The 23,640-nt window shown below is 36.5% G+C and overlaps 1 protein-coding gene across 6 annotated transcripts in view; it reads left to right on the top strand.

Annotated features, from left to right (window-relative positions):
- USP9X (ubiquitin specific peptidase 9 X-linked) overlaps positions 1–23,640 on the top strand; it is a 115,212-nt gene that overhangs the window by 83,972 nt on the left and 7,600 nt on the right. For all 6 annotated transcript variants that reach the window (XM_055564328.1, XM_055564326.1, XM_055564327.1 and 3 more), the window contains 15 exons: positions 2,400–2,508; positions 2,740–2,886; positions 3,468–3,614; positions 4,513–4,735; positions 7,291–7,511; positions 9,706–9,896; positions 12,828–13,001; positions 15,381–15,522; positions 16,699–17,452; positions 17,826–17,949; positions 18,451–18,676; positions 19,090–19,219; positions 21,865–22,050; positions 22,503–22,723; positions 22,916–23,004. In XM_055564328.1, coding sequence (XP_055420303.1) covers positions 2,400–2,508; positions 2,740–2,886; positions 3,468–3,614; positions 4,513–4,735; positions 7,291–7,511; positions 9,706–9,896; positions 12,828–13,001; positions 15,381–15,522; positions 16,699–17,452; positions 17,826–17,949; positions 18,451–18,676; positions 19,090–19,219; positions 21,865–22,050; positions 22,503–22,723; positions 22,916–23,004 — 3,084 coding nt within the window. The remainder of the gene's footprint in view (positions 1–2,399; positions 2,509–2,739; positions 2,887–3,467; positions 3,615–4,512; positions 4,736–7,290; positions 7,512–9,705; positions 9,897–12,827; positions 13,002–15,380; positions 15,523–16,698; positions 17,453–17,825; positions 17,950–18,450; positions 18,677–19,089; positions 19,220–21,864; positions 22,051–22,502; positions 22,724–22,915; positions 23,005–23,640) is intronic.

Raw genomic sequence — 23,640 nt, 5'->3', positions numbered from 1 at the left:
GTGTGTTGGATTTTTGGGTGGGATTTTTGTGTGTTTTGTTTTTCATTTTGAATTGTATTTTTTTATTTTCTTCGGCTTTATTGAGATGTAGTCAACATAACTGTAAGTTTAAGGTGTACAAAGTATTGGTTTGATACACTCGTATCTTGCAATATGGTTACCACCATAGCCTTAGGTTAGCTAACACCTCCATCATATCTTATTTAAAATTTTGTTTTATGTGAAAAATATATTTTGGTTATGTGGCCAAATATATATTTTTTTAATGTTTGCTTTTTAATTAAGGTATAGCTGCTTTACAGTGTTTTCAGGTGTATAGCAAAGTGATTGAGTTATATACATATATTTTTTCAGATTCTTTTCCATCATAGGTTATTACAAGCTACTGGATATAGTTTCCTGTGCTATATAGTAGGTCCTTTATATATATATTTAGTAGTCTGTTAATCCCAAATTCCATGTTTATCCCTCCCCCTACCGCCTTGGGGGAAGTGTGCTTTAAGCAGAAAGAAACAACAGATGCAAATATCCCAAGGCAGGAACAATATGGAGGAGACGAGGATTACTGGAACAGCAGAGGCAGGGGAGTCATAGGAGGTGAGGCCAGAGAGGCAACAAGCAGCCTGTGAGGATTTTATAGATCATTGTAAAGACATTAACTTTTATGTGCAATGGGTATCCATTGGAGGGTTTGTTTTCCATTTGGGTTGGTTGGAGTTTTTTGTTTTGTTTTGTTTTGTTTTGTTTTTGGCCAGTCCGCTGGGCATGTGGGATCTTAGTTCCCTGACTAGAGATTAAAACCTGTGCCCCCTGCATTGGGAGCACAGAGTCTTAACACCTGGACCGTGAGGGAAGGCCCCTATTGGAGGGTTTTGAGCAGAGGAATGATGTGCCCTGGGTTAACATTTAGGTTTATTCTGGTTGCTTTGTTGAGAATAAGTTACAGAGTGGCAGGGGATGCACTTGGACTACTTCATTAGTCCAAATAAAAGATGAGAGACTCTGGAAGTACAGCAATAGTAGAAGTGAGAAATAATCAGATTGAATAAATTGTGAGGATACAGACAACCAGATTTTATTTTAAAATCCTATTAAAGACATGTTTCTTTTGACGAGTTACTGAAGTCTACATGTGTTAGGGAGGGTTCATTAGGAACTGGCAAGCATCAACTCTTTATAGACCCTCATGCTCTTTGGGCTGCATACCTAACTTCAAAAAAGATAAATAAACTGGGACAGTATGAATGACACTTACTTTGTAAAAGTTACGGACCCTCTACCCCCAAAACTAAGTACTCTTGGTGTTGGTTTATTTGAGTTTCACCAGACTCAACCAACAAAGCTTCTAAAGGTCCCTCTGGTTTATAGGACCATGTATGAGTTCAGAAACCTAAAAAATATCCAGGAGGGAGGTTAGTACACAGAATGTATACTTTCAGCTTCTTATATTGAATTAAAAAACTGGTTCTAAGCTGTCTTTCAGCTAGCACATTGACAGAAACATAGTTATTCACAAAGTGTAGTTGGTAATGTCTGAAATGCACAAGTGTTTTGTCAGGAGATACTTTTTGAGCATCTTCCATATGTCAGAAGTTGTTTTAGGTGCCAGGAACTCATGTAACAATGAAGCAAAGCCCTGCCCTTGAAAGAGCGTACTATCTAATGGAGACAGACCTCCATCTTGTAAACCAACAGTACTTAAACATCTGGTAACTAGTTCTTATCACTTGTTACATGCCAGACGTGATTCTTCATTCTGGAGGCACAGAAGTAAACTAAATGGATGATGTCTTTGCCCTCTTGAAGCATTTATTCTAGTGATAGCTGTATAGGATACATATTTTTTAAGAGATCCATGATGCTTAGGTAAAATTCCCAGTACTGGGACCAGAGAAGTTTTTCCCATGAGTAATCATAGAACATTGTGTAATACAGTTATCCTCAGTCTTTAGCACATGTTAGAATCACCTGAAGGGTTTATTAAAACACAGGTTGCTGGGACCTGAGAAACCACATAGCAAGTTCTCAGATGCTGCTGATCTGGGTAATATGCTTTGAGATAAAAAAAATCTGTGGAATGCCCAGAAGATGCATAAGGCTTACCATACAACTCTTGTATCTAGAGGAACATTTCCAGCCTGTTCCAAGAAAGAGGGTGTGAGAGGGTATCCCTCAAACTCCCTTGGTGACATTTTGACATTTTAGTTCTTGACACAGAGCCTAAGTTCATCTATGAAATGTTGCTGCTTAAAGGGGTATTACATATTCTTGTATTTTTACTTTGAATTTACCAACCCCTTAACACCGTCCCCCGTCCCAAGAGACAGTGTTGGAAGTCTTTTTTTTTTTCCTTTTTTTCATGAAGATAATATATTGAATGTGAAAAATTTTTATTTCAGAACTGTTCGCCAGGTGGCACAGGAGCAGTTCTTTTTAATGTGCACCAGATGTTGCATGGGACACAGGCCTCTACTTTTCTTCATTACTCTGCTCTTCACCGTTTTGGGGGTGAGACATTTTAAAAATACGCTTATCATTGTGATTCATTCTTACACAAGGAACAGTCAAGAATTTATGGTGTTAGCTTATATTAAAGTTAGAGCAGTCTATATTTATTTAATAAATATTAGTAATTGCCCATACTGTCTTAGTCATCTACTCTAGTTAACTCTGGGTTTTTAAAAAGTGGATTCTGAGGATGGACTTGTAAATTAATATTATTCAACTTTATTGTTTCAGAGCACAGCCAGAGAGAGAGCTAAACATTCAGGCGACTACTTTACTCTTCTAAGGCACCTTCTTAATTATGCCTACAATAGTAATATTAACATACCCAATGCAGAAGTTCTTCTCAATAACGAAATTGATTGGCTTAAGAGAATCAGGGTAAGTTGCATTTAATACTGTGTTTATCGTATCAATAAATAGAATGTTTTATTATTAGATAGTTTATAGTCTTTGAGCACTTTGGTTAAAGAACCAAAGAATGTACTCTGTGTTATTGGATATTCCTAACTCAGGATTCACTGAATGAATGCATAACTAGTTTTGTCAAATGCTTTGTTTCACATCAGACTCAAAACACTGATATGCAGCTTCTTCCATTTTAGAATCTTAGGCCCATTTGCAAATTGTCATCTTTTGAAAAGTATTCTTGAATTGTTTTCATCAAAAAATCAGTGATAGGCCAGCACTTAATTTAACTTTATTAACATCTGATACTTAGTTGTAGAAGAATTTATTTCTAAAGAGATTGGTAGCTAATAGCCTTCGGATTAATATTGCTTCAGATAAACATTTCTTCCTAGTTTGGGAAGCCTACTTCTGAAAGTTCTGGAGAGAAAAAAATTGCTTAGAATAGAAAGGTTTGAGGGAATTGTCTCTGTCCAGCTGTCTCTCATTCTGACTTCTCCTTCCCTCTTTACCACCCTTTCATAATTTAGGCATTTGATATTTTTCTTTGGCAGGATGATGTTAAGAGAACAGGTGAAACGGGTATTGAAGAGACGATCTTGGAAGGTCATCTTGGGGTAACAAAAGAATTACTGGCTTTTCAAACCCCTGAGAAAAAGTATCATATTGGTTGTGAAAAAGGAGGTGCTAATCTCATTAAGGTAAGTTATGTCATCTTGGCTGGATATCATAACCTTCTGAATGTTTATTAGTAAATCTGGTTAATTTATGGTATCATTAGTCTTCGGTGTATTATCTTGTCCTTTTCTCTTTTCTACTTTTAAAGAATATAGAGGTTACAGTAATGTTTTAAATACCGTTTCTAAATTTTTTACATAAATAAAATTTCAGTACTGTGTAAGCAAGCACTATTTAATTTTTCTATTTAGAAAATCTGAACTTTTCACTTCATCAGACTATGTAAAATGAGACAGACCTCTATTATGTAAGGCTGTGCATATTTCTTTCTTTTTTTAATATTTATTTGGCTGCACTGGGTCTTAGCTGTGGCGTGCAGGGTATTTAGTGGCAGTGTGTGGGATCTAGTTCCCTGACCAAGGATCAAAACCTGGCCCCCAGTATTTGGAGTGTGGAGTCTTAGCCACTGGACCACCAGGAAAGTCCCAAGACTGTGCATATTTCTATAATGAGTTTTTTCACGTACGTGGTAATGCAAGGAGACAAAAAGTACCACTTTAGGACAGTTTCTTCTAATTCAAAATGAGTTTTGGTATACATGTGATTAAGAGAGTAAACTTACTTAATGTGAATTGTAAGTGCTACAGTCAGCTTGTTCTTGATACTTAACATAGTTTTTAGCCTGACAAATTAGATTTGTTGGTTAATTGTAGGAAAGTGTTTTGAAGTAGGGATCTTTTTATTAGAAAATCCAAGTAAGTTAGCGGAAATGTAATGAGATCTTGTGTTCTGACAAGTAATTGAACAATATTTCCTGCCAAGAGATTTCTTTCTTAAGAAACACATGCACACATAAATAACTATATTTTTTAATATAAATACATACCATTGCTAATACATAATCTTTTTTCAACTTTGTAGGAATTAATTGATGATTTCATCTTCCCTGCGTCCAATGTTTACCTGCAGTATATGAGAAATGGAGAACTGCCAGCCGAACAGGCTATTCCAGTCTGTGGTTCACCGGCTACCATTAATGCAGGCTTTGAGTTACTTGTAGCATTAGCTGTTGGCTGTGTGAGGAACCTCAAACAGATAGTAGATTCTTTGACTGAAATGTACTACATTGGCACAGCAATAACTAGTAAGTATTTTAAAATACAAAGTTCTGATGACAGATAATTCTCTAATGCGTTCAAATTCTTTTCCTTTTAGTAAATATCTTCAACTCAATGTTTTCTTTCTTTCAGCAACTAGTTTAACACCATTACAAGTGAGTCTTAATGTAGAAAAGTTTTCAGATGTTTGTAAGATGTCTTCCTGTGAGTGGTACAAGTATTTAGCAACAAAATTTGATTTCAGTCAAATCTGGACTAAAATTCAAACTCCAGAGTAATAAATGGTGGTTTAGTCACTAAGTCGTGTCTGACTTTTGCGACCCCCTGGACTGTAGCCTGCCAGGCTCCTGTATCCATGGGATTTTCCAGGCAAGAATACTGAAGTGGGTTGCCATTTCCTTTTCCAGGAGGGAATAAATAGTCAATAGATTTCAGAGTTCAACAACGTAAAAATTCAAATTACATGCATCGAAAAACCTTTCAGGCCCTCACTTAGAAGCTCTTTAATGTTATTTTCAAATGAATTCTGAGAAATCTGGTTTTAAAGACTAGGATGTGAGAAGATAACATTCTAGTGCCCTTGATCCTCAGTTAATGCTCACATGAAACCCATGGAACAGACTGTAGACTCCAGATCTCACTGATACAGAACTGAAGCTCAGAGGGGATGAGGACGATATAAAAATGACTGACACACACACACACAAAATGACTGACACAACAGACATAAGAAAGCAAACCACAATGGAGGCTGTTCTATTTTAGAAGAAAACCAAAGCTTAAGAATATAATTGATGATAGGCAGTTTTCAAGAACATGTCAAATTATTTTGTGATATGTTGTATTTTAGAGTTTCAGGATGTTTTTAATAATATTGTAGGAGATTCTGATTAAACTGCTTAAAAGATTAGATAGTTATCCTATCAAAATCTATATACAATAGGATGGGGGTTTTTGTTTTCGTTTTTTTAAACAATTCCACACTTTAGTTTTCAATAAGTTTAAACCCTCGAGAGATACAGCAGAATTGCACAGGAACCAAGCCACTGTTTCCATAGACACAAGTTATCTTTTCCCCAGATTCTTACAGTTTTGTTCAGTTTAGCGCCAGGAGTCACTGTTCTTTGCTTTGTACACGTGAACACATCTCTTGCCCAAATTTCGGTTTCATCTTGGGCATAAACACCTCCAGTTTTCAGAAAAGGAACCAAGTGCTCCCTCTGGTTTCACAGTACCCTGCTTAGAGCCACCAAAAGTGGAGCCTTGGACCATAGCCTTCCAGACCTACTTGTTCTAGAAGTCCTGTTCCCAGCACTCCTCCATAGGCTCCAACATGGCAGAAAGAGAAAGGCCACTTGTTTTTAAGGAGTTCATTTGCACAGTAAAAATTTCAAGTACCAAAGAACGGTATATTTTGCAAACTGTTTCCTGCCCATTCCAGTCCCGTAGTCCCCTTGACCAGCTGTAACCACCATCTTCGGTCCCTGTCTGTCCTCCCAGCATCTGTATGCAGAATCTGCACACAAAATGTTGTTCTGTTTGTTTAGTTTTTTAACCACACCTTGTGATGTAGTGCACAGTGTTCTTTGTTCTCCCCTTAATATATCTGACTATTTCCTATCAACACATAAATATTTACCTAAATCCACTTATTAGCTATATATCTTTCAGTTCAGTGTACTATAATTTCTTTAACTGGTCTTATAGGCAGTGATGATATTTGCATTGTTTTCAGGTTTATACTAGGTAGAAGGAGATGTTCGTTGATTTACAATTCACACAGAACTCGAACCCACTGTCTCCTTTGCTCCTCAAAATAACATTGTAGTTATAGGCAAGGCAAGTGTTACTCTTATTACGACACTTCTTAGGAAGGAAACGGAGGCTTAGCTGAAGATGAAAGAGTTGGTAGGTATCAGAACCTGGCTATCAACCCAGGTAATATCTTCAGTTCAGTTCAGTCGCTCAGTCGTGTCTGACTGTTTGCGACCCCATGAATCGCAGCACACCAGGCCATGCCCTGTGGGGCCACCCAAGACAGGCGGGCATGGTGGAGAGGTCTGACACAATGTGGTCCACTGGAGAAGGGAATAGCAAACCACTTCAGTATTCTTGCCTTGAGAACCCCATGAACATGTAATATCTTAGGATTATTTAAAACTGAGTAAACTATAATGTATTTATATATTTTATATAACACTTCATGCCAGAATGAGTTTGAAGGCGCTTTAAAAAAACATATAAAAGTAGAAAAAGTTAAAGTTCATAATGACTAAACTATAATAAAGTTAAAAGTAAACATGTAGAAAATAGCCTTGTACCATCTTGTGAGACTACTGAGACTGCCATAGAAGCAACCTCAGCTAAAACTCGAGTTCACAGACCCTGGGTAAGAATGTATACAGAGGTGCATGTTGCCATACATCTTAGGTTTGTTGAGACTGAAATGTGTGCTTAGAGCACTGCTTCAGGTCGCCATAAAAGTAGTGGAATTGTTGGTGATGTTAACTTATCAACTTGGTAAAGTATAAAGTGGGCAAAATATTTGTATTCACGCTACAAGAATCTTTTGTCTTCTCAGCTTGTGAAGCACTTACCGAGTGGGAATATCTACCGCCTGTTGGACCCCGCCCACCAAAAGGATTCGTGGGGCTGAAAAACGCTGGTGCTACTTGTTACATGAACTCTGTGATTCAGCAGCTCTACATGATTCCGTCCATTAGGAATGGTATTCTTGCAATTGAAGGCACAGGTAGTGATGTAGACGATGATTTGTCTGGGGATGAGAAGCAGGACAATGAGGTAAATTTTATTTAGCATTTTTGTCTTCTGTGTTCGAAGTTCTGATTCTAGATAACTGTTGTTCTCTCTCAGAGAGCTACTTTCGTTGGACCTGTTGGCATATATTTGAAAATAAAGCTAGAACCTCCCAGTGTAGACTTCTGCCTCGACATAGTGTTCACTGCCTGTGAGACTTTCAACTACAGCTGATTTTTATGATAGTTAATATTTTTAAAGCAATAGTTAATGTACTAACTTTTGGAGGTTTGGTTTAATTTAGAGTTTGTATGATGATAAAAACCTTCATCTTTAATAATAGTTTAGTTACACTTTTACTTTCCTGTTTGATATTTTAATTATGTATCTCCATTTATGCTGTTATATACCATACCAGTTTCATTACCTATGCTTACTTTTTGATTGCTTTTGCCTTTCCCCCAGATCATAACTCGTTTTACTTAGGAAACAAGCTTCTCTCTACTTCAGACAAAATTTAGGCTCCTGCCAAGTATCCAATGCAGAAATAAAGCTGTGAATAAATTAGATAGTGGTGGGTCAGAGTTGACCTAACTATGGCATAGTTCTTTAAAGAAGAGACTGTGGTCATGTTTGTGTTCACCCTGTATCTCTTTGTTTTTATTTGACCTTTTCCCATTCATGGTGTTGGTGAGAGCCGAGGAGAGCAGCCAGAGCATGCTCTGTCTGTAGCAAATATCTTAAATGGTTCTTTTCTCATTCCATCTCTTCAGTCACCAAACTCTCTGCTCTGAGTAGTTGAATCACTTACAGGGAGGGCTTCTGAAACATAGACTTGCCTCAACTCTTCCCCGGGCTTGCTTTCTTTGCCTGTGTGCTTTTTCCTTCGCTAAACTAAGTTTCTCTTGAGCAGGGACTGGCCGTTGCCTGTTTCTACATCTAGGTCTCACACACAGTTCCACAGCCAGCATTGTTTTTGCATCTCTATGAATTTGACCATTCTAGGTACCTCATCAAGGTAGATCCGTACCATGTTTATTTTTCTGTGACTGGCTTGTTTGACTTAATGTAATATCCATTTCATAGCATGTCTCAGAATTTCCTTTCTTTTAAAGGCTGAATAATATTCCTTTGAATGTATGTACCACATTTTGTTTATCCATTTATTCATCAGTGGGCACTTGGGTTGCTTCTACTTTTTTCTTTTTTTTTTTGCCACTTGGCTTGTAGGATCTTAGTCCTCCAACCAGGGATGGAATCTGTGCCCCTGCATTGGGAGCTTGGTATCTTAACTACTGGATCACCAGGGAAGTCCCTGCTTCCACCTTTTGGCAAATAATGCTGCTCAGAACATGGGTATACAAATATCTCTTTTAAGATCTTTCTTGCAATTCTTTGGTTGTTGAACCCAGGCATGGAATTGCTGGATCATTTGATAGTTTTATTTTTCTTTAGGAACTGTTTTCTACAGTGGCTACACCATTTTACATTTTCCACCAATAGCATCCTAGGATTCCAGTTTCTCTGCACAGAGCTCTTTCATTTTTCTGAGGTGCTATATGTCTCTGTTCTTTCGTTGCATGTGCTTTTGGTATTGTATCAAGTAAATCAGTGTCAAATCTAATGTCTTAAAGGTTTTGCTCTATGTTTTAAGAGTTTTGTCGTTTTAGCTCTTACATTCAAATCTTTGATCCACATTGAGTAACCTTTTGTGTATAGTATTAGGGGAAAGTTCAACTTCATTCCTTTGCATATGGATATCTAGTTTTTCCAGCACCATTTGTTTAAGAGTACTACTCTCTTAACATGTACATTGTGTTGAATGTTTACAAGTCTAAGCAGTTTGCATACATTATCTCATATCCTCCTCACAACACTTACATGAAGAGTGTGTTCACCCATTTACACGATGCACTTAATTGCTCAAAGTCACTTAGCCTTATAAGTAGCAAAGCCTGCGTTTGTGTCCAGTACAGCCTGAGTTAATTACCTCACTGTCCTTTGCTCTATCACCTACCTCTGAAATACATAGTTACTCCTTATGACAACTCTTATGTGAAATGGGTGGGGATAAACTTTGATACTGTAAATTAAAATTTATAAATTGAACGTTACGTGCTTTGGAAATAAATAGAAATACAAGTGATTTGTTCACTGATCATTCAACATTTGTCTCAACATAATTTTTACTATACTTTGAAGTTCGATTAGCTCATTAGTGATATGTTTTGCTTTCCAGAGCAATGTTGATCCCAGAGATGATGTATTTGGATACCCTCAACAATTTGAAGACAAACCAGCATTAAGTAAAACAGAAGACAGAAAAGAGTACAATATTGGTGTTTTGAGACACCTTCAGGTCATCTTTGGTCATTTAGCTGCTTCTCGACTACAGTACTATGTGCCCAGAGGATTTTGGAAACAGTTCAGGTAAATTATGGGTGGCTGCCTGGAGAATCCCAGGGACGGGGAGCCTGGTGGGCTTCCGTCTATAGGGTCGCACAGAGTCGGACACGACTGAAGCGACTTAGCAGCAGCAGCAGCAGTAATTGGGATATTGTTTAAACCTTTATGACCGTCTCATGACACTAACATTAAACTTCTAAAACCTATACTGGAAAGCACTTTTATGTTTAACATTTAAGCAGTAGTAATAGTCAAACTTTATTTCATAGTTGGGTTTGTTTTCTCATTATCCCCAAAGGAGGTAGAAAATGTCTTAGTAAGAGGCAGCATTCTTTAGTCTCTTAAGATGTTAATGATTTTTTATTTTGAAAGTTTATAATATTTACATACGTAGGGAAAAGAGTATGAACCCTTATGTATTCATCACTCAACTTCAGTAATTGTCAACTCGTTGCCATTTAATCTACATTCCCATCTACTTCTTTTTAGAAGCAGATGCATAATTTCACTCATAAATATTTCAATGTGTATTTCTAATGTCTTTTTTAACATGACCATGATACTATTATCGTGTCCTTTAAAAATTCCTTGATATCCTTGTCAATGTTTGATTTTACCCAATGACCTCATAATTTTTTTTTTTTTTTTTTTTTTTTAATTTTTTGAAATCATGACCCAAATGAAGTCCATATGCTGCAGGTGTTGATATGTCTCTGTAGTCTCTTCTTTTTTCACCCTTGTAGTTATTTGTTGGGGATAAAAAACAAATAAGTAGTTAACTCCATACATTTTCCCATTTGGATTTTATTGAGATCCCTGTGGTGCTTTGTTTTCCTCAGTTCCCTACATGTCATATAAATAGGTAGAGAGAGCTAGAGGCTCGATCAGGTTCCGCTGTTATTTTTTTCTTGGAGTGGATAGACAAGGCCTACCTCGTAGGTGATAACAGTAAGCTCAGTGAGGAGAAGTATATAATGTCTGCTGCCTCCTAGGATAACACCCATTGATTATCATTGCCTAAATGCAACATTTCATCAGTACTACAAAATCGTCACATCCTAGTTTTATCATTCTTTCATTTAATAGCCAGAGTAGATCTGTAAAGGAAACGTCCCCATAGCAACTTTTTGGCTAGTCTAATGTACAATTTTATAGGAAAGGTGTGATAAATACCGGGGGGGGGGGGATTTGTTGTTGTTCAGTTATGTCTTGATCTTATTTCTCTGGCCTCATTTATTTCACCTCTTTTTTTTATTACCTCTGTGTCATGCACTATACTAAAATACTGTAGTATTATACAACTATGTATCTGTACTATGTATGAAAACACCATAATCCTTCGTAATAGTGTTTTTGTTTTTAAATAGTACTCCTTTCTTTTTTTTTTTTTTGGCTGTACCAGACAGCTTGTAGGATCTTAGTTTCCCAACCAGGTATTGAACCCAGAACCTTGGCAGTGAAAGCATGGGGTCCTAACCACTGGACCAGCAAGGTATTCCCTTAAATACTACTCCTTAGAATCCCTTCAAGGTATCTCCCAGACAGCTGAGCAGGGGAGCCAAGGGTCACCTGACACTGCTTCTCTGGTCCACCTTCTCTGCTTCAGTCATAGCAGCTGCCCTTTTCCCTACCAGGATACTACTTAGATTTCTTTTGAAACCACCACTTTATAATACAGTGACCTCCGTATGACTCACCATATAAATTCCACCGATTGCTCTAACTAGGCCCCCTATTTAATCCACACTTACTGGCTTGCACACACCCCCACCTCTTTCCCAACTCCGCTTTCACTCTTGCAGTCCCATCACCTGGCAGAACTCTCACCTTCCTCTGACTATTCCAAGTTTTCTTTCTTTCTCTAGCTTGTTCCATCTCTGCCATAAGGCTTTTAGCATTTCTGTTCTTTCTCTTCCAGATTATTACTCTTAAACTTTTTGAACTTTTGTCTTAAAATTTGTTATTCAGTTATAATTCTCACTCTTCTTGTAATACATTTGCTTTTTTTGGCTTCTGAGTTCATTGTTCCCTGTTAGTGGAGCTCTCAATTTGTCTAGACTAGCACTTTTGGATTATCTTCACTTTAGATCTGTGATGTACTCTTAAGTACATGTGGGTGAGTTAACCACATTTCGCACCCCTAATTTTTTATGTTGAAAAATTTCACACCAGCAGAAAAGGTAAAGTAGTATAGGAATCACCTTTATGATGCATATTCTTCACCCAGATTTACCAGTTAACATTTTGCCATATTTGCTTATGGGTATACTTGAGTTTTGGTTTTTATTTGTTTTTTTCTAAACTAGTTGATAGTTGGAGATCTTACTCTTGATCCCCCTCATATGCCTCAAAGTGTATCCTCTAAGAATAAGGACATTTTCCTACATAATATTTAGTACAATTATCACAGCATGAAATACAGCATTCAGTACTGTCATCAGTATATATTCCAATTTCCCCAAAATAGTCTTTGTAATTTTTCCCCCCCAATTTCAGACTGGTATCCTAGAAAGAATCATAAGAATTTGGTTATTAGCTCTTCAGTCATCTCTAAATTAATCTCCCTAATTTGTCATGATGTATGGTGCTTTATTGATTTGTGTAATTATTGCCCCATGATTAGATTCAGGTTAAACTTTGTTGGCAAGAAGAGATACCTCTGAATGCAGTGCAATGAGAAGCATATAGTATCATCACCCATGTAGTTTTTCTTGGTAGTTTTGTGGTATTTCTTTCCTAGTAAAGTACCACTTTTGCTGTGAATCTTACTTTCCTACACAACAATCAATACATAAAGAGCATCCTTTTTTTCCCTACTTCCTCATGTAATTGAGGAGTAAAATCTCAGTTTATATGTGTTTTTTTTGGTTGTATTGCCTTTTCCCTGAAAAATATATTGTATTTATTGTTCTGGGACTGTCACCCGTTACATATTTTACTCCATTCATTTCTTAGGCTTTGGGGTGAGCCTGTTAATCTTCGTGAACAACATGATGCTTTAGAATTTTTTAATTCATTGGTGGATAGTTTAGATGAAGCTTTGAAAGCCTTGGGACATCCAGCTATGCTAAGTAAAGTCTTAGGAGGTTCCTTTGCGGATCAGAAGATTTGCCAAGGCTGCCCACATAGGTGAGTACTAATTGCATACTTTATATGTATGTTGTACTGTTTATTATTAATTACGTAAAAAAGTGAAGTATGCTACCACTTACTTAAATACCTGAGATGGGATGAATTATATATTGTGCGTACCTTACTATTGGAGGAGGTTGGTTGTTTGTCTTCTCATTTTATTACAATGAAGTTTAACAACAGAAAAGTTACATGAACTTTGTGGATCTGTTTGTTTGTTTTTGTCAAATAATACTTGGTTCCTTTAACTCCACCTAAGCTCTTACTATTTTATACTCTTATATGTCCTTATGTATGATCATGCCTAAGAAAATACATGGCATTTTGCATATACAGGTATTACTAATGAATTTTTCCTTTATCTTAAAATAGTTAATAATATTGTAAATATGTTAAGTTTAGAAGATGACAAGTGTGGGGCACTATTTCCTATACAAATGAAATGCTGACTGTTTGAAAATAGCGTTGATTACTGTCATTGTCTTTAAGGTATGTTTCCCACACAAAGCATTTATAGCAAAAAATATAAACATTTGTTTGGGTGTTTTTTTTTTGTTTTTTTTTTTTCTTAAAAGGGAAGTTGATTAAGAACTCTCATTGAAAATAGTTAAAATAACTATTAAAGTTTACTACTGATACACGTTTATGACTACTTGATGGAAATTTTACTTTGGAACTTCTCTTGTATGTCATCAATTAATTAATGTTACTGAAGTCCCTTCTCACCAAAATATCACAGTAAGGCAGTATTTTCTACAAGGACACAACTTAGCAACTGAACAACAGGAACAAAAGAGCATTATGTATAGTCATAGGTTGTGTGTGTAGATGGTTAGTGGGGGGTGCTTCATTTTTGAGCCATTTTAGAATCATTTCATTTTGGAAATGATTGAGGGAGTGGTAATATTATATACAAATGTTAAGCTATTCATTCTGAATGAGGCCATGAAATTGTTTACACAGAGTGGGCAACTTTTGCTTCTTTTGAAAGACTTTGTGCATTATTAGGTAGACCAGAAAATTGTCATTTTAACCTCTTGATTTTATACTGATTTAAAAAAATTTTTCTGGCTATCTGTTTTGGTCAGCTTTTCTTGGTTTCTTATAGACAGTTTTCAAAATTATTGGGAAATTACTGGTTTTCTTTGCTAAGTGAAAATGTCCAGAGAGCATATAATCTTAAGTAAAATTCCTGAAGTTCAAATACCTACTCCAGAACTAAACTAGTCCTGTTCCATGCTAGAAGGTTACATAAATGAGAGTCCTGTGACAGTCTATTTTAGGGTATTTATCTAGAATAACAGTTAACAAACTATGGACCATAGGTCAAGTCCAGCCCTGCATCTGTTTTTGTCAAGTTTTATTGGCACATACCCACTCCTTTACCAACTGTCTGACTGCTCTCACTGTAACAACAGAGTTGAGTAGTTGCTATAAGGACCTCAAGGCCCAAAAAAACTGGTAATATTTACTCTGGCCTTTCACATACAGAAAAACTTTGCTGACTTCTCATTTTTCGAATGACCAATTTTTTACCTGAAATCATAAAATCGGACTTCTTTTTTCTCATCCATGGGCTCTTCCCTAGTTATCATAACAATTTGCTTAATACTTCATATTCCATTCATGTCACTTATAAATGCCTATTTCATTAACTAAATTGAAAAGCCCTTAATTCGAGGGACCATCTTAAACATTGACTATCCCACAGTGTTTTATACATGGTAGGCACGGCATATATTTGTTCAGTGAATTAATTTAATGGTTGAGAGTGAAGTTCTCACATCCTATGTTCTAAATTTATAAATATGTCTCTTCACAAATCTGAAATTCCTTTGGTAGAATATTGCCAAAAGGTGGGATTCTGGCTCCTATTCAGATTGCTTAGCCCATGTTCATTTGTATGTTCAACTTGTGCTTTAGTAATGTTTCCATTATAGAAGAGGAGAAACATTTAGAAATTTAGCTCATTATAATCTAAACAGATGATGGCGGAAGGAGCATGGTAGACCATATAGAGATGGAGCTGTGAAGCCAGACAGATCTAGCTTCAAAACACCATTTCTCCTGGTAATCTTCACATTTTGAACCCCACTTCCCTCATCTCTGATGTGGAGATGGTCATGGAAAATATTTGTTGTGAAGACAAAGAACCTGTTATGTATAGTGTGTAAACAATCTAATGTAGTGCCCAGCAGAGGATAAATGGCCCGTAAATGGTAACTGTCATTTATGAGTACATTTTTTAACTTAATGGGTTTTGTATTCTATTATAAATATTGCAAAAGTGGTTTACATTGAGCCCATAATTAAGTAAGATGTTTAGAAAATTAAGGAATAAATTATCTTTGATCATTTCTTAAATAATATCTTTAGATACGAGTGTGAAGAATCTTTTACGACTTTGAATGTAGACATTAGAAATCACCAAAATCTTCTTGATTCTTTGGAACAATATGTCAAAGGAGATTTATTAGAAGGTGCAAATGCTTATCATTGTGAAAAATGCAATAAAAAGGTATGGATTGCCCAGTTTTGTTTAAAATAATGATGGTTACATATAATGGGTTTGGAAGAATGATTGTTTTCATTTGTTCTCAAAATTTGCCCTCTTTATTCCCTGCCCTGCTGTGTTAACAGTGGTAACAGAGAGGTAGTTAAGATAACTTAAAGGGTTTGTCAGGTAAAGAGAAGCTAGTGCCAGAAAGGGCTAGGGGAAGCAGGTAAAGATAAGAGTGAATCACTTTAGAGGTCGCAATAGCTTAATACCACAATCTCTTGTCTGACTTACACAGGCACCTTTCATCCATATCTGACCAGACTGCTTGAGCTCTGCAAAGCTACAGAGCTCATAGAGGAAAACATTGCTCCTCTCACATCCAGAGTTACTAGCCAAGACCGAGAAGTTCGCTGAAACCAAACTGTTAATTGCTTTATTTAGCCACATAAGATTTCTTCTACCACCTGTTTTTTAAAACCACTTGGATCAATTTTTTTTTTGACTCACCTGGTATTGGTTTTTGTCTATGGGCATTTAATAGTATCTTTCTGGGCTCCCAAGCCCTCTTACCTCTAAGTCACCTGTATTATTTTGACTTTACATACCACTTGGAGAGGTTTTAAAATCTAGAGGTTGAGATGACCTGTAAAGTCATACCCCTACCACTCAAGCTCTAAGACTTGAGGCAGGTTACTTAAATCTCTCAACTGCTCCTCATTCTCATGCTTAAGGTTCAGTAGTACCTGCTTGAGAGGTTTGTGAGGATTATACACGTTACTACTGGGGCAGCATTTAGCATATAATTTGGCACCTAACTGCCCAATAAATATTGGCTGCTATTATTATATTTCTGTAGTTGGCTCACAGCAAACTACACCTTCATTAAAATAACAATATCAGACAGATAATAATGGTTAGGTAATACTGCCAACCTAGAAATCAGGCAGCGAGTAAATCACTAATTTTTGCAGTTAGTAGCAAGTGGCATCAGAGTACTTCTGTATTACTTGTTTTAGTTAACATTAAAACTATAAACTGACAGAATTTTTGCTCTGATTATGTTTACTATCACGTTATGTTAACACTTAAAATTTCAGATTAATGTTGAGAATTTAATAATAGAGTTTTAAAGTTTGGTGTTTTTTTGCAGTGGATTATAAAAGAACATCTAGTAATTTGTTCTGTTCATTTTAGGTTGATACTGTAAAGCGCTTGCTTATTAAAAAATTGCCTCCTGTTCTTGCTATCCAACTAAAACGATTCGACTATGATTGGGAAAGAGAATGTGCAATCAAGTTTAATGATTATTTTGAATTTCCTCGTGAGCTGGACATGGAACCGTACACAGTTGCAGGTGTTGCAAAGCTGGAAGGAGATAATGTAAACCCAGAGAGTCAGTTGATACAACAGAATGAGCAGTCTGACAGTGAGACAGCAGGAAGCACGAAATACAGACTTGTGGGGGTGCTTGTACACAGCGGTCAAGCAAGCGGAGGACATTACTATTCTTACATCATTCAAAGGAATGGAGGAGATGGTGAGAGAAACCGTTGGTATAAATTTGATGATGGAGATGTAACTGAATGTAAAATGGATGACGATGAAGAAATGAAAAACCAGTGTTTCGGTGGAGAGTACATGGGAGAAGTATTCGATCACATGATGAAGCGCATGTCATACAGGCGCCAGAAAAGGTGGTGGAATGCTTATATACTTTTTTATGAACGATTGGACACAATAGACCAGGGCGATGAATTGATACGATACATATCAGAGCTTGCTATCACCGCAAGACCCCATCAGATTATTATGCCATCAGCCATTGAGAGAAGTGTACGGAAACAGAACGTGCAATTCATGCATAACCGAATGCAATACAGTATGGAGTATTTTCAGTTTATGAAAAAACTGCTTACATGTAATGGTGTTTACTTAAATCCTCCTCCAGGTAAGCATCAAGAATTTAGCTTCTTAGTAACAAAGCATACCTCTTCTTGCAGGATTTCTTAGCAGGCATCAACATGCTTGTTTTCTTTCTTTCTGATTGTTTTCAAGTCCTGTTTCAGATGACTGTTACCTTTGAGCATTATATATTATCTGGGTATTTAGAGACAGAGGAGCTTTTGTTTGTTATAACAGTTTGTTTTTATTTACTCAAGCATTAGTTGAAGTGTGCTTTAATGAACAGAATTATTTCATAAGTAGCCTCAGGGGTTTTAACATAGTTGGGGCTTGGAAAATTGTAGGTAATGCAGATTTGTATGAAAACGGGGCTTGGGCATACAAATTTGACTATTTTTTAATCTGCACTTTATTTATAGGGCAAGATCACCTGTTGCCTGAAGCAGAAGAAATCACAATGATTAGTATTCAGCTTGCCGCTAGGTTCCTCTTTACCACAGGATTTCACACCAAGAAAATAGTCCGTGGCTCCGCCAGTGATTGGTACATTGTTTTGGATTTTCATTCCTATTATTACTGGCATTTAGTTTGGTTCTTTAATATACTGCTTTATTTTTTTCCAAGCCCTAATAATCTTGTTTCAGATTTGGAATGCAGAATTTAAAAAATCTTGGTAGCAGTAGTGAAAGAAATCATATTTAAGTAATTCCTCAGATTGAATGTGGCCCTTTATTACTCAGGAGCCGGCTTCTGTTATAGTGTATCATATCTTTGACTTCTGTGTACAAAACATTACAGGATGATACTTAAAGGTTATCTAATCACAAAATGATTACATTTTAGCTTCCCTAGATTACATTCAGCCATAGGTTAAAAAGGTAAAAACTTAAAATGAATTTGTTTCTAATTGTGGAAGTTTGGAGACCATTTATATCATACCTTGATTTAACAATATTTACTTAACTATTCTAATAGTAAGATGTTAAGGGAATGGGGGTTATCGTTTTTGTCATTGAACCTAGGATTTTGTTTGTTTTGTCTTAGGTATGATGCATTATGTATTCTCCTTCGTCACAGCAAGAATGTACGTTTTTGGTTTGCTCATAATGTCCTTTTTAATGTTTCAAATCGCTTCTCTGAATACCTTCTGGAGTGCCCTAGTGCAGAAGTGAGAGGTGCATTTGCAAAACTGATAGTTTTTATTGCACATTTTTCCTTGCAAGATGGGCCATGTCCATCGCCTTTTGCATCTCCAGGACCTTCTAGTCAGGTAATTGCCCAGTTTACTTCTAATGATTAAATGCTTACACATGAATTCTGTTTCCTGGAAGCTGAAGCCACACATATATGCATCTGTTTGAGATGTTTACCTAATAAATGTGCATGAGCATGTAATAACCATGTGATCTGATGCCTCAATGTCTATGAGTTCCATTAAAAAGTACTTCCCAGCAATGAATAGTGTTATTATACACTTACTGTTATATGTTATACATGGATTTTAATTCATCCCCTTTCCTAAAAAAGCAACCCTTTTTAATAGTTCCTTGTGTGATCAGTCCTTCTAGAAATTTCTGCCTATATTTAACGTGTCTGTGTGCGTCTTCCTTTTTTATGCAAAGAGAATTATATCGTACCTGCATCTTGTTGCTAGAAAACAGCCAATGTTTTCATCTTTTACAGGCTTATGACAACTTAAGCCTGAGTGATCACTTACTAAGAGCAGTATTAAATCTGCTGAGAAGAGAAGTTTCAGAGCATGGGCGTCATTTACAGCAGTATTTCAACCTGTTCGTAATGTATGCCAATTTAGGTAAGAATTTAAATTTTCATAATTCTGCTTTAATGTATTAAGTAATGAAATCATTGAAGTCAAGTGATGAAATATAACCTGGTCTAAAATAGAAAATGTTTCATAAAACCTACTATGAATTTTATCTGAAACTTTTTGCTACACTTTTTACCTTGTACTTTATTTATGCATGTGTCTTATCTCTGCTCAGACACAGGTCAGAATCTGTATCTTAATCATATTTTTATCTCCTAAAGCAGTGGTGCTAGACCTGGTTTTTTGAAAATACTGATTCCTAGGCCCCATCCCAAACCAACGGAATAAGAATTCTCAGAACTAACACAAGGAATCCACATTTTTAAAAGGTCCCAGATGATTGTGTAATATTCACCATGGTTGGGTGAAGGATTTAGTCTATACTTAAATTTTGTTGAAGTAAATGAAATTAAAAGTTGAGGATAATATAAATATTCACTTAAATTGCCTGTTATTTATGTTAAATTCTAAACCCAAACATGACTGTCATTCCAGGTTTTGTGTGTGTCACTTACTAATCTACCAATGATCCATAACCCTTTTAACACAGCAACATTCTACTTTGTATTTGTCGTCTTTTCCCTTACCTCCCCATACTAAAGATACTTGCATATTTGCAGTTGAAAAGAATATTACACAAACAAGCATAAGGGGAATCTGTACTTCACATTTAGATGTGTCAAATCTTAGGTATTTATAAAAATTATACTCTGTTCAACTCCCTTTTTTAGGTATTCCCTGTCTAAAAAAGCATTCATCATTTGCCCATAATGTAATCTAAAGTTTCTCTGCTGAAAGCAAATACAGGTCTATAAACTTTAATGCAAAATCCTTAGGACCAATAGGCTTTGGGGTTCAGAAGTGTTCAGGTTTAAGAAAGGTAAAATAGTGCATATACCATGAATTATGTAACATCCCTGGAGCAGTGTCCAGAACAGCACTTTGTAATCATGCATATGAATATTCACACTGAGAGGGGTTGGATGGGAGACTGTAATAGCTCTTGTCAGTTCAGGCCAGATTTTCAAACCAACTTTATGAGTGAACTTGTTTATATTGATGAAAAGAGCTGTTTGAATCTAGGGATTTCAAATAGGGATTGTGGACTTGTATTTATTATACTTCTTGGAACATGGCAGTAAATAAGACTGTTACTTTCTAATGGGGTATAGAAGCAAATTAAAGGGTACTTGCCATAAAATATGTGACAATAATGAGGGAAATACAGCGTGCTGTAGAAGTACATCAGTAGGGGTACCTGACCAGATTTGGGGAGTGTGTGGGACTTAATGGAGAAAGTGATTGTAGGAATTGGTTGAATTTTTCCATGCAGAGTGAACAGCAGGTGCAGAGACTTGGAAGTAAATTCAGCATGGCTCATTGGAGGAAATGAAAGGTTATTAAATCTGACTAGAATTGATGTAATATGGGGATGGCAGGAGCGGTGAGCAGAATTCTCTAATCGTGCTATTCTGTCAAGCCTTGAGAGATTCTGGACTTGATCCTGAGGGCATTGATGATCCATTATAGAATTTTGAATAGACGTGGCTTCTAGAAAGATCATCCTGGCTGCAGTGTGAAATGGATTACAGGGAAAGTAAGACTAGAGGATTTTTTAATCCTAGACCACCTGTCGACAGAAATGTGGCTTATACTGAGAAATTGACAGTGAGGGGGATACAAGTAGACAAATTCTGGTGCTTTTCATTAGATGTAAGGCCAGTAGGATTTGGTGATTGGATATTCAGGGAAGGGTAATGTGGAAGAGATGTTAAGAGTGATGCCCAGAATTCCAGCTTGCTAAACTGACCAGGTAGTAGTGCCATGTACTGAGCAGGGCAGACACAGGAAGAACATGGACAGGGAATTTGAGTCTTTGTGACACCCAAATAGAGGTGTCCGGTAGAACAGGATCTATTTGGAAATATTTTTGAATCAGCTGAATAAAAATAGCTGGAACTTGAAGCCATTAGAATGGGTTTGATCATCCAGGGAAGGCATACAGTGTAAGGAGATAGCCTGACATGGGAACTTGGAGGACCATCACTTTTTAAGAGACAGGAGGAGGACTCAAATAAGAACAAGAAGAGGTAGAAAGAAAATGAGAGGAACCCAAGAAAGGGTGAAATGGTTACAATTGGAGAACTATTCCTTAACTTTAAACCAGAAAGAGGGGCAGAAGCCAGGTAAGCACGGGTTGAAGAGCAGGCAAACGAGAAAGTAGAGGGAACGAGGTTAGGCGTCTTTCAAGAAGCTTGGCTTAGAAGAAAGAAGAAAGGCAATTTATAAGAGAATTCTGATTTCTCCATTTTCGGCGTTCATTTAGGATTGCCGTCTAGGCTGGTCCCTGAGACTCCCCAGGCCATAGAAGTGTCCTGAAGATTGCAATGTCAGAGTCACTGTTTAACCATTTAATATTTAACTCCAATTAGATTTTTGGTTCTTTTAATTTTTTTAATAATCATTTTTTGTATTCTTATTTTTTAATAATACTCTGAATGCCAAGTAAAAGTCATCTTCTGATCATAAAGGTTGTAGAAAAAATAACTCCTTTATTATGAAGCCCTTCCGTCCCAGTTCTTTCATGTAATTCTTCCCCTCTCTTCCTGCTTCTCCCTTCTGTACTGTAGGTGTGGCAGAGAAGACACAGCTTCTGAAATTGAGTGTACCTGCTACCTTTATGCTTGTGTCTTTAGACGAAGGTCCGGGTCCTCCCATCAAGTATCAGTATGCTGAGTTAGGCAAATTATACTCGGTAGTGTCACAGCTAATCCGCTGTTGCAATGTCTCATCAAGAATGCAGTCTTCAATCAATGGTAAAGTCAAATGCTCTCTTCTTTACATTGGTTTTAAAGTACTACTGACCATAAATATTGAAAGTGATTCTGAAGAAGTTTCAGTATAAAACAAGAATCTGTGAAAGTCCATGCTTTGGAATATTTTACAGTTTGAGTCTTGCATGGTTTTCACATGCTTAAGGGAATCTTTCTATCTACTTGCTGCTGAGGTTGGCATCTTGTTTAAGAAGTAGTTTAAGAACGAACTTTGAAATAAGAAAATGCCAGTATTGGTATTTAACTTTTATGTTTTATCATCTTGATATATCTGATCATTATAATGCTTCATATTACTTTCTTTGTACTTGGGAAATGATCTATATTATTTTTTTCTTTAAAAAAAAATGATAAAGCTATTTTCTGTAGTGAAAGCTGGATATTCTCGTGGAGAAGCCGATTAGTTTTTCATTGACGACAAATCTGTGTTCTAGGTAACCCTCCTCTTCCCAATCCTTTTGGTGATCCTAATTTATCACAACCTATAATGCCAATTCAGCAGAACGTGGCAGACATTTTATTTGTGAGGACAAGTTATGTGAAGAAAATCATTGAGGACTGCAGCAACTCAGAGGAAACCGTCAAATTGCTTCGTTTTTGCTGCTGGGAGAATCCTCAGTTCTCATCTACTGTCCTCAGTGAACTTCTCTGGCAGGTTAAAGAAAAATATACATTCATATGTCTCTATAACTTGTTCTTTTATTTTTATTATATTTTTAAGTATACAATTATACTAGTTCAGGTGTGCAACGTAGTGACTTGATGTTTTTATACATTACACATCACAAAGTGATCACCAGTGTTGCTGCTTTAAAGAAGTTCTTTACCACGTTTTACCTGTTTTTAGGTGGCATATTCCTACACTTATGAACTCCGGCCCTACTTGGATCTGCTTCTGCAGATCTTGCTGATTGAGGACTCCTGGCAGACTCACAGGTAGCTACCCTTTTTTTTGTTTCTTGCCCAGTTCTTAAAGTAAGTGAAATTAACAGCACATTTATTTTTTTAACCTCTTGGAAGTCTAATGTAAAACTTAAAGATGAATAAAACGGTTCCCTCTTCCCTCACAACTTCATTTTCTTTTCCTCTCATTGCCCAAGTTGCATACTTAATATACTAACCTTTTTCTTTCAGTTGGCGTTATGTTTTACATTTGGAGGAATTTTTTGGTAAATGTTTGCATTTCATCAGTGATGCTCTAGAGTTATTTTAGGATTGGCTTACATTAGTTTTAGAATTCTGTGCGAGTCCCTTCGGTAAATAAGTATAGGCGGTTCCCATATTCATTGTAGTTAATGATCTGAAAGTCACTGTGAACACTGAGCAAGTACCACCAGGTCGTTGCTCCCGGGGGATAGACAGTTAGGTTCGTGCAAGCCTCTGGGTACATTTTTTTTTTCAACCAATCAATACATAACCTTTTTTAAAATGTGTTCTGTTTAAAGAAATCTTGTTTAATATATATTGAAGAATTTGTTGGGAAACAAGATTTTGTATAGTAGACTGCTTCCTCTCTGTCACTATAACTAAAACAAACCTGAAAACAAGTTCTGTAACAACAAAATGCTTAAA

The sequence above is a fragment of the Bubalus kerabau genome, chromosome X (assembly GCF_029407905.1).
Source record: "Bubalus kerabau isolate K-KA32 ecotype Philippines breed swamp buffalo chromosome X, PCC_UOA_SB_1v2, whole genome shotgun sequence".
Classification (NCBI taxonomy): domain Eukaryota; kingdom Metazoa; phylum Chordata; class Mammalia; order Artiodactyla; family Bovidae; genus Bubalus; species Bubalus kerabau.
The sequence above is the reverse complement of the archived record's forward strand: the minus strand, read 5'-3'. Positions and strand labels throughout refer to the sequence as shown.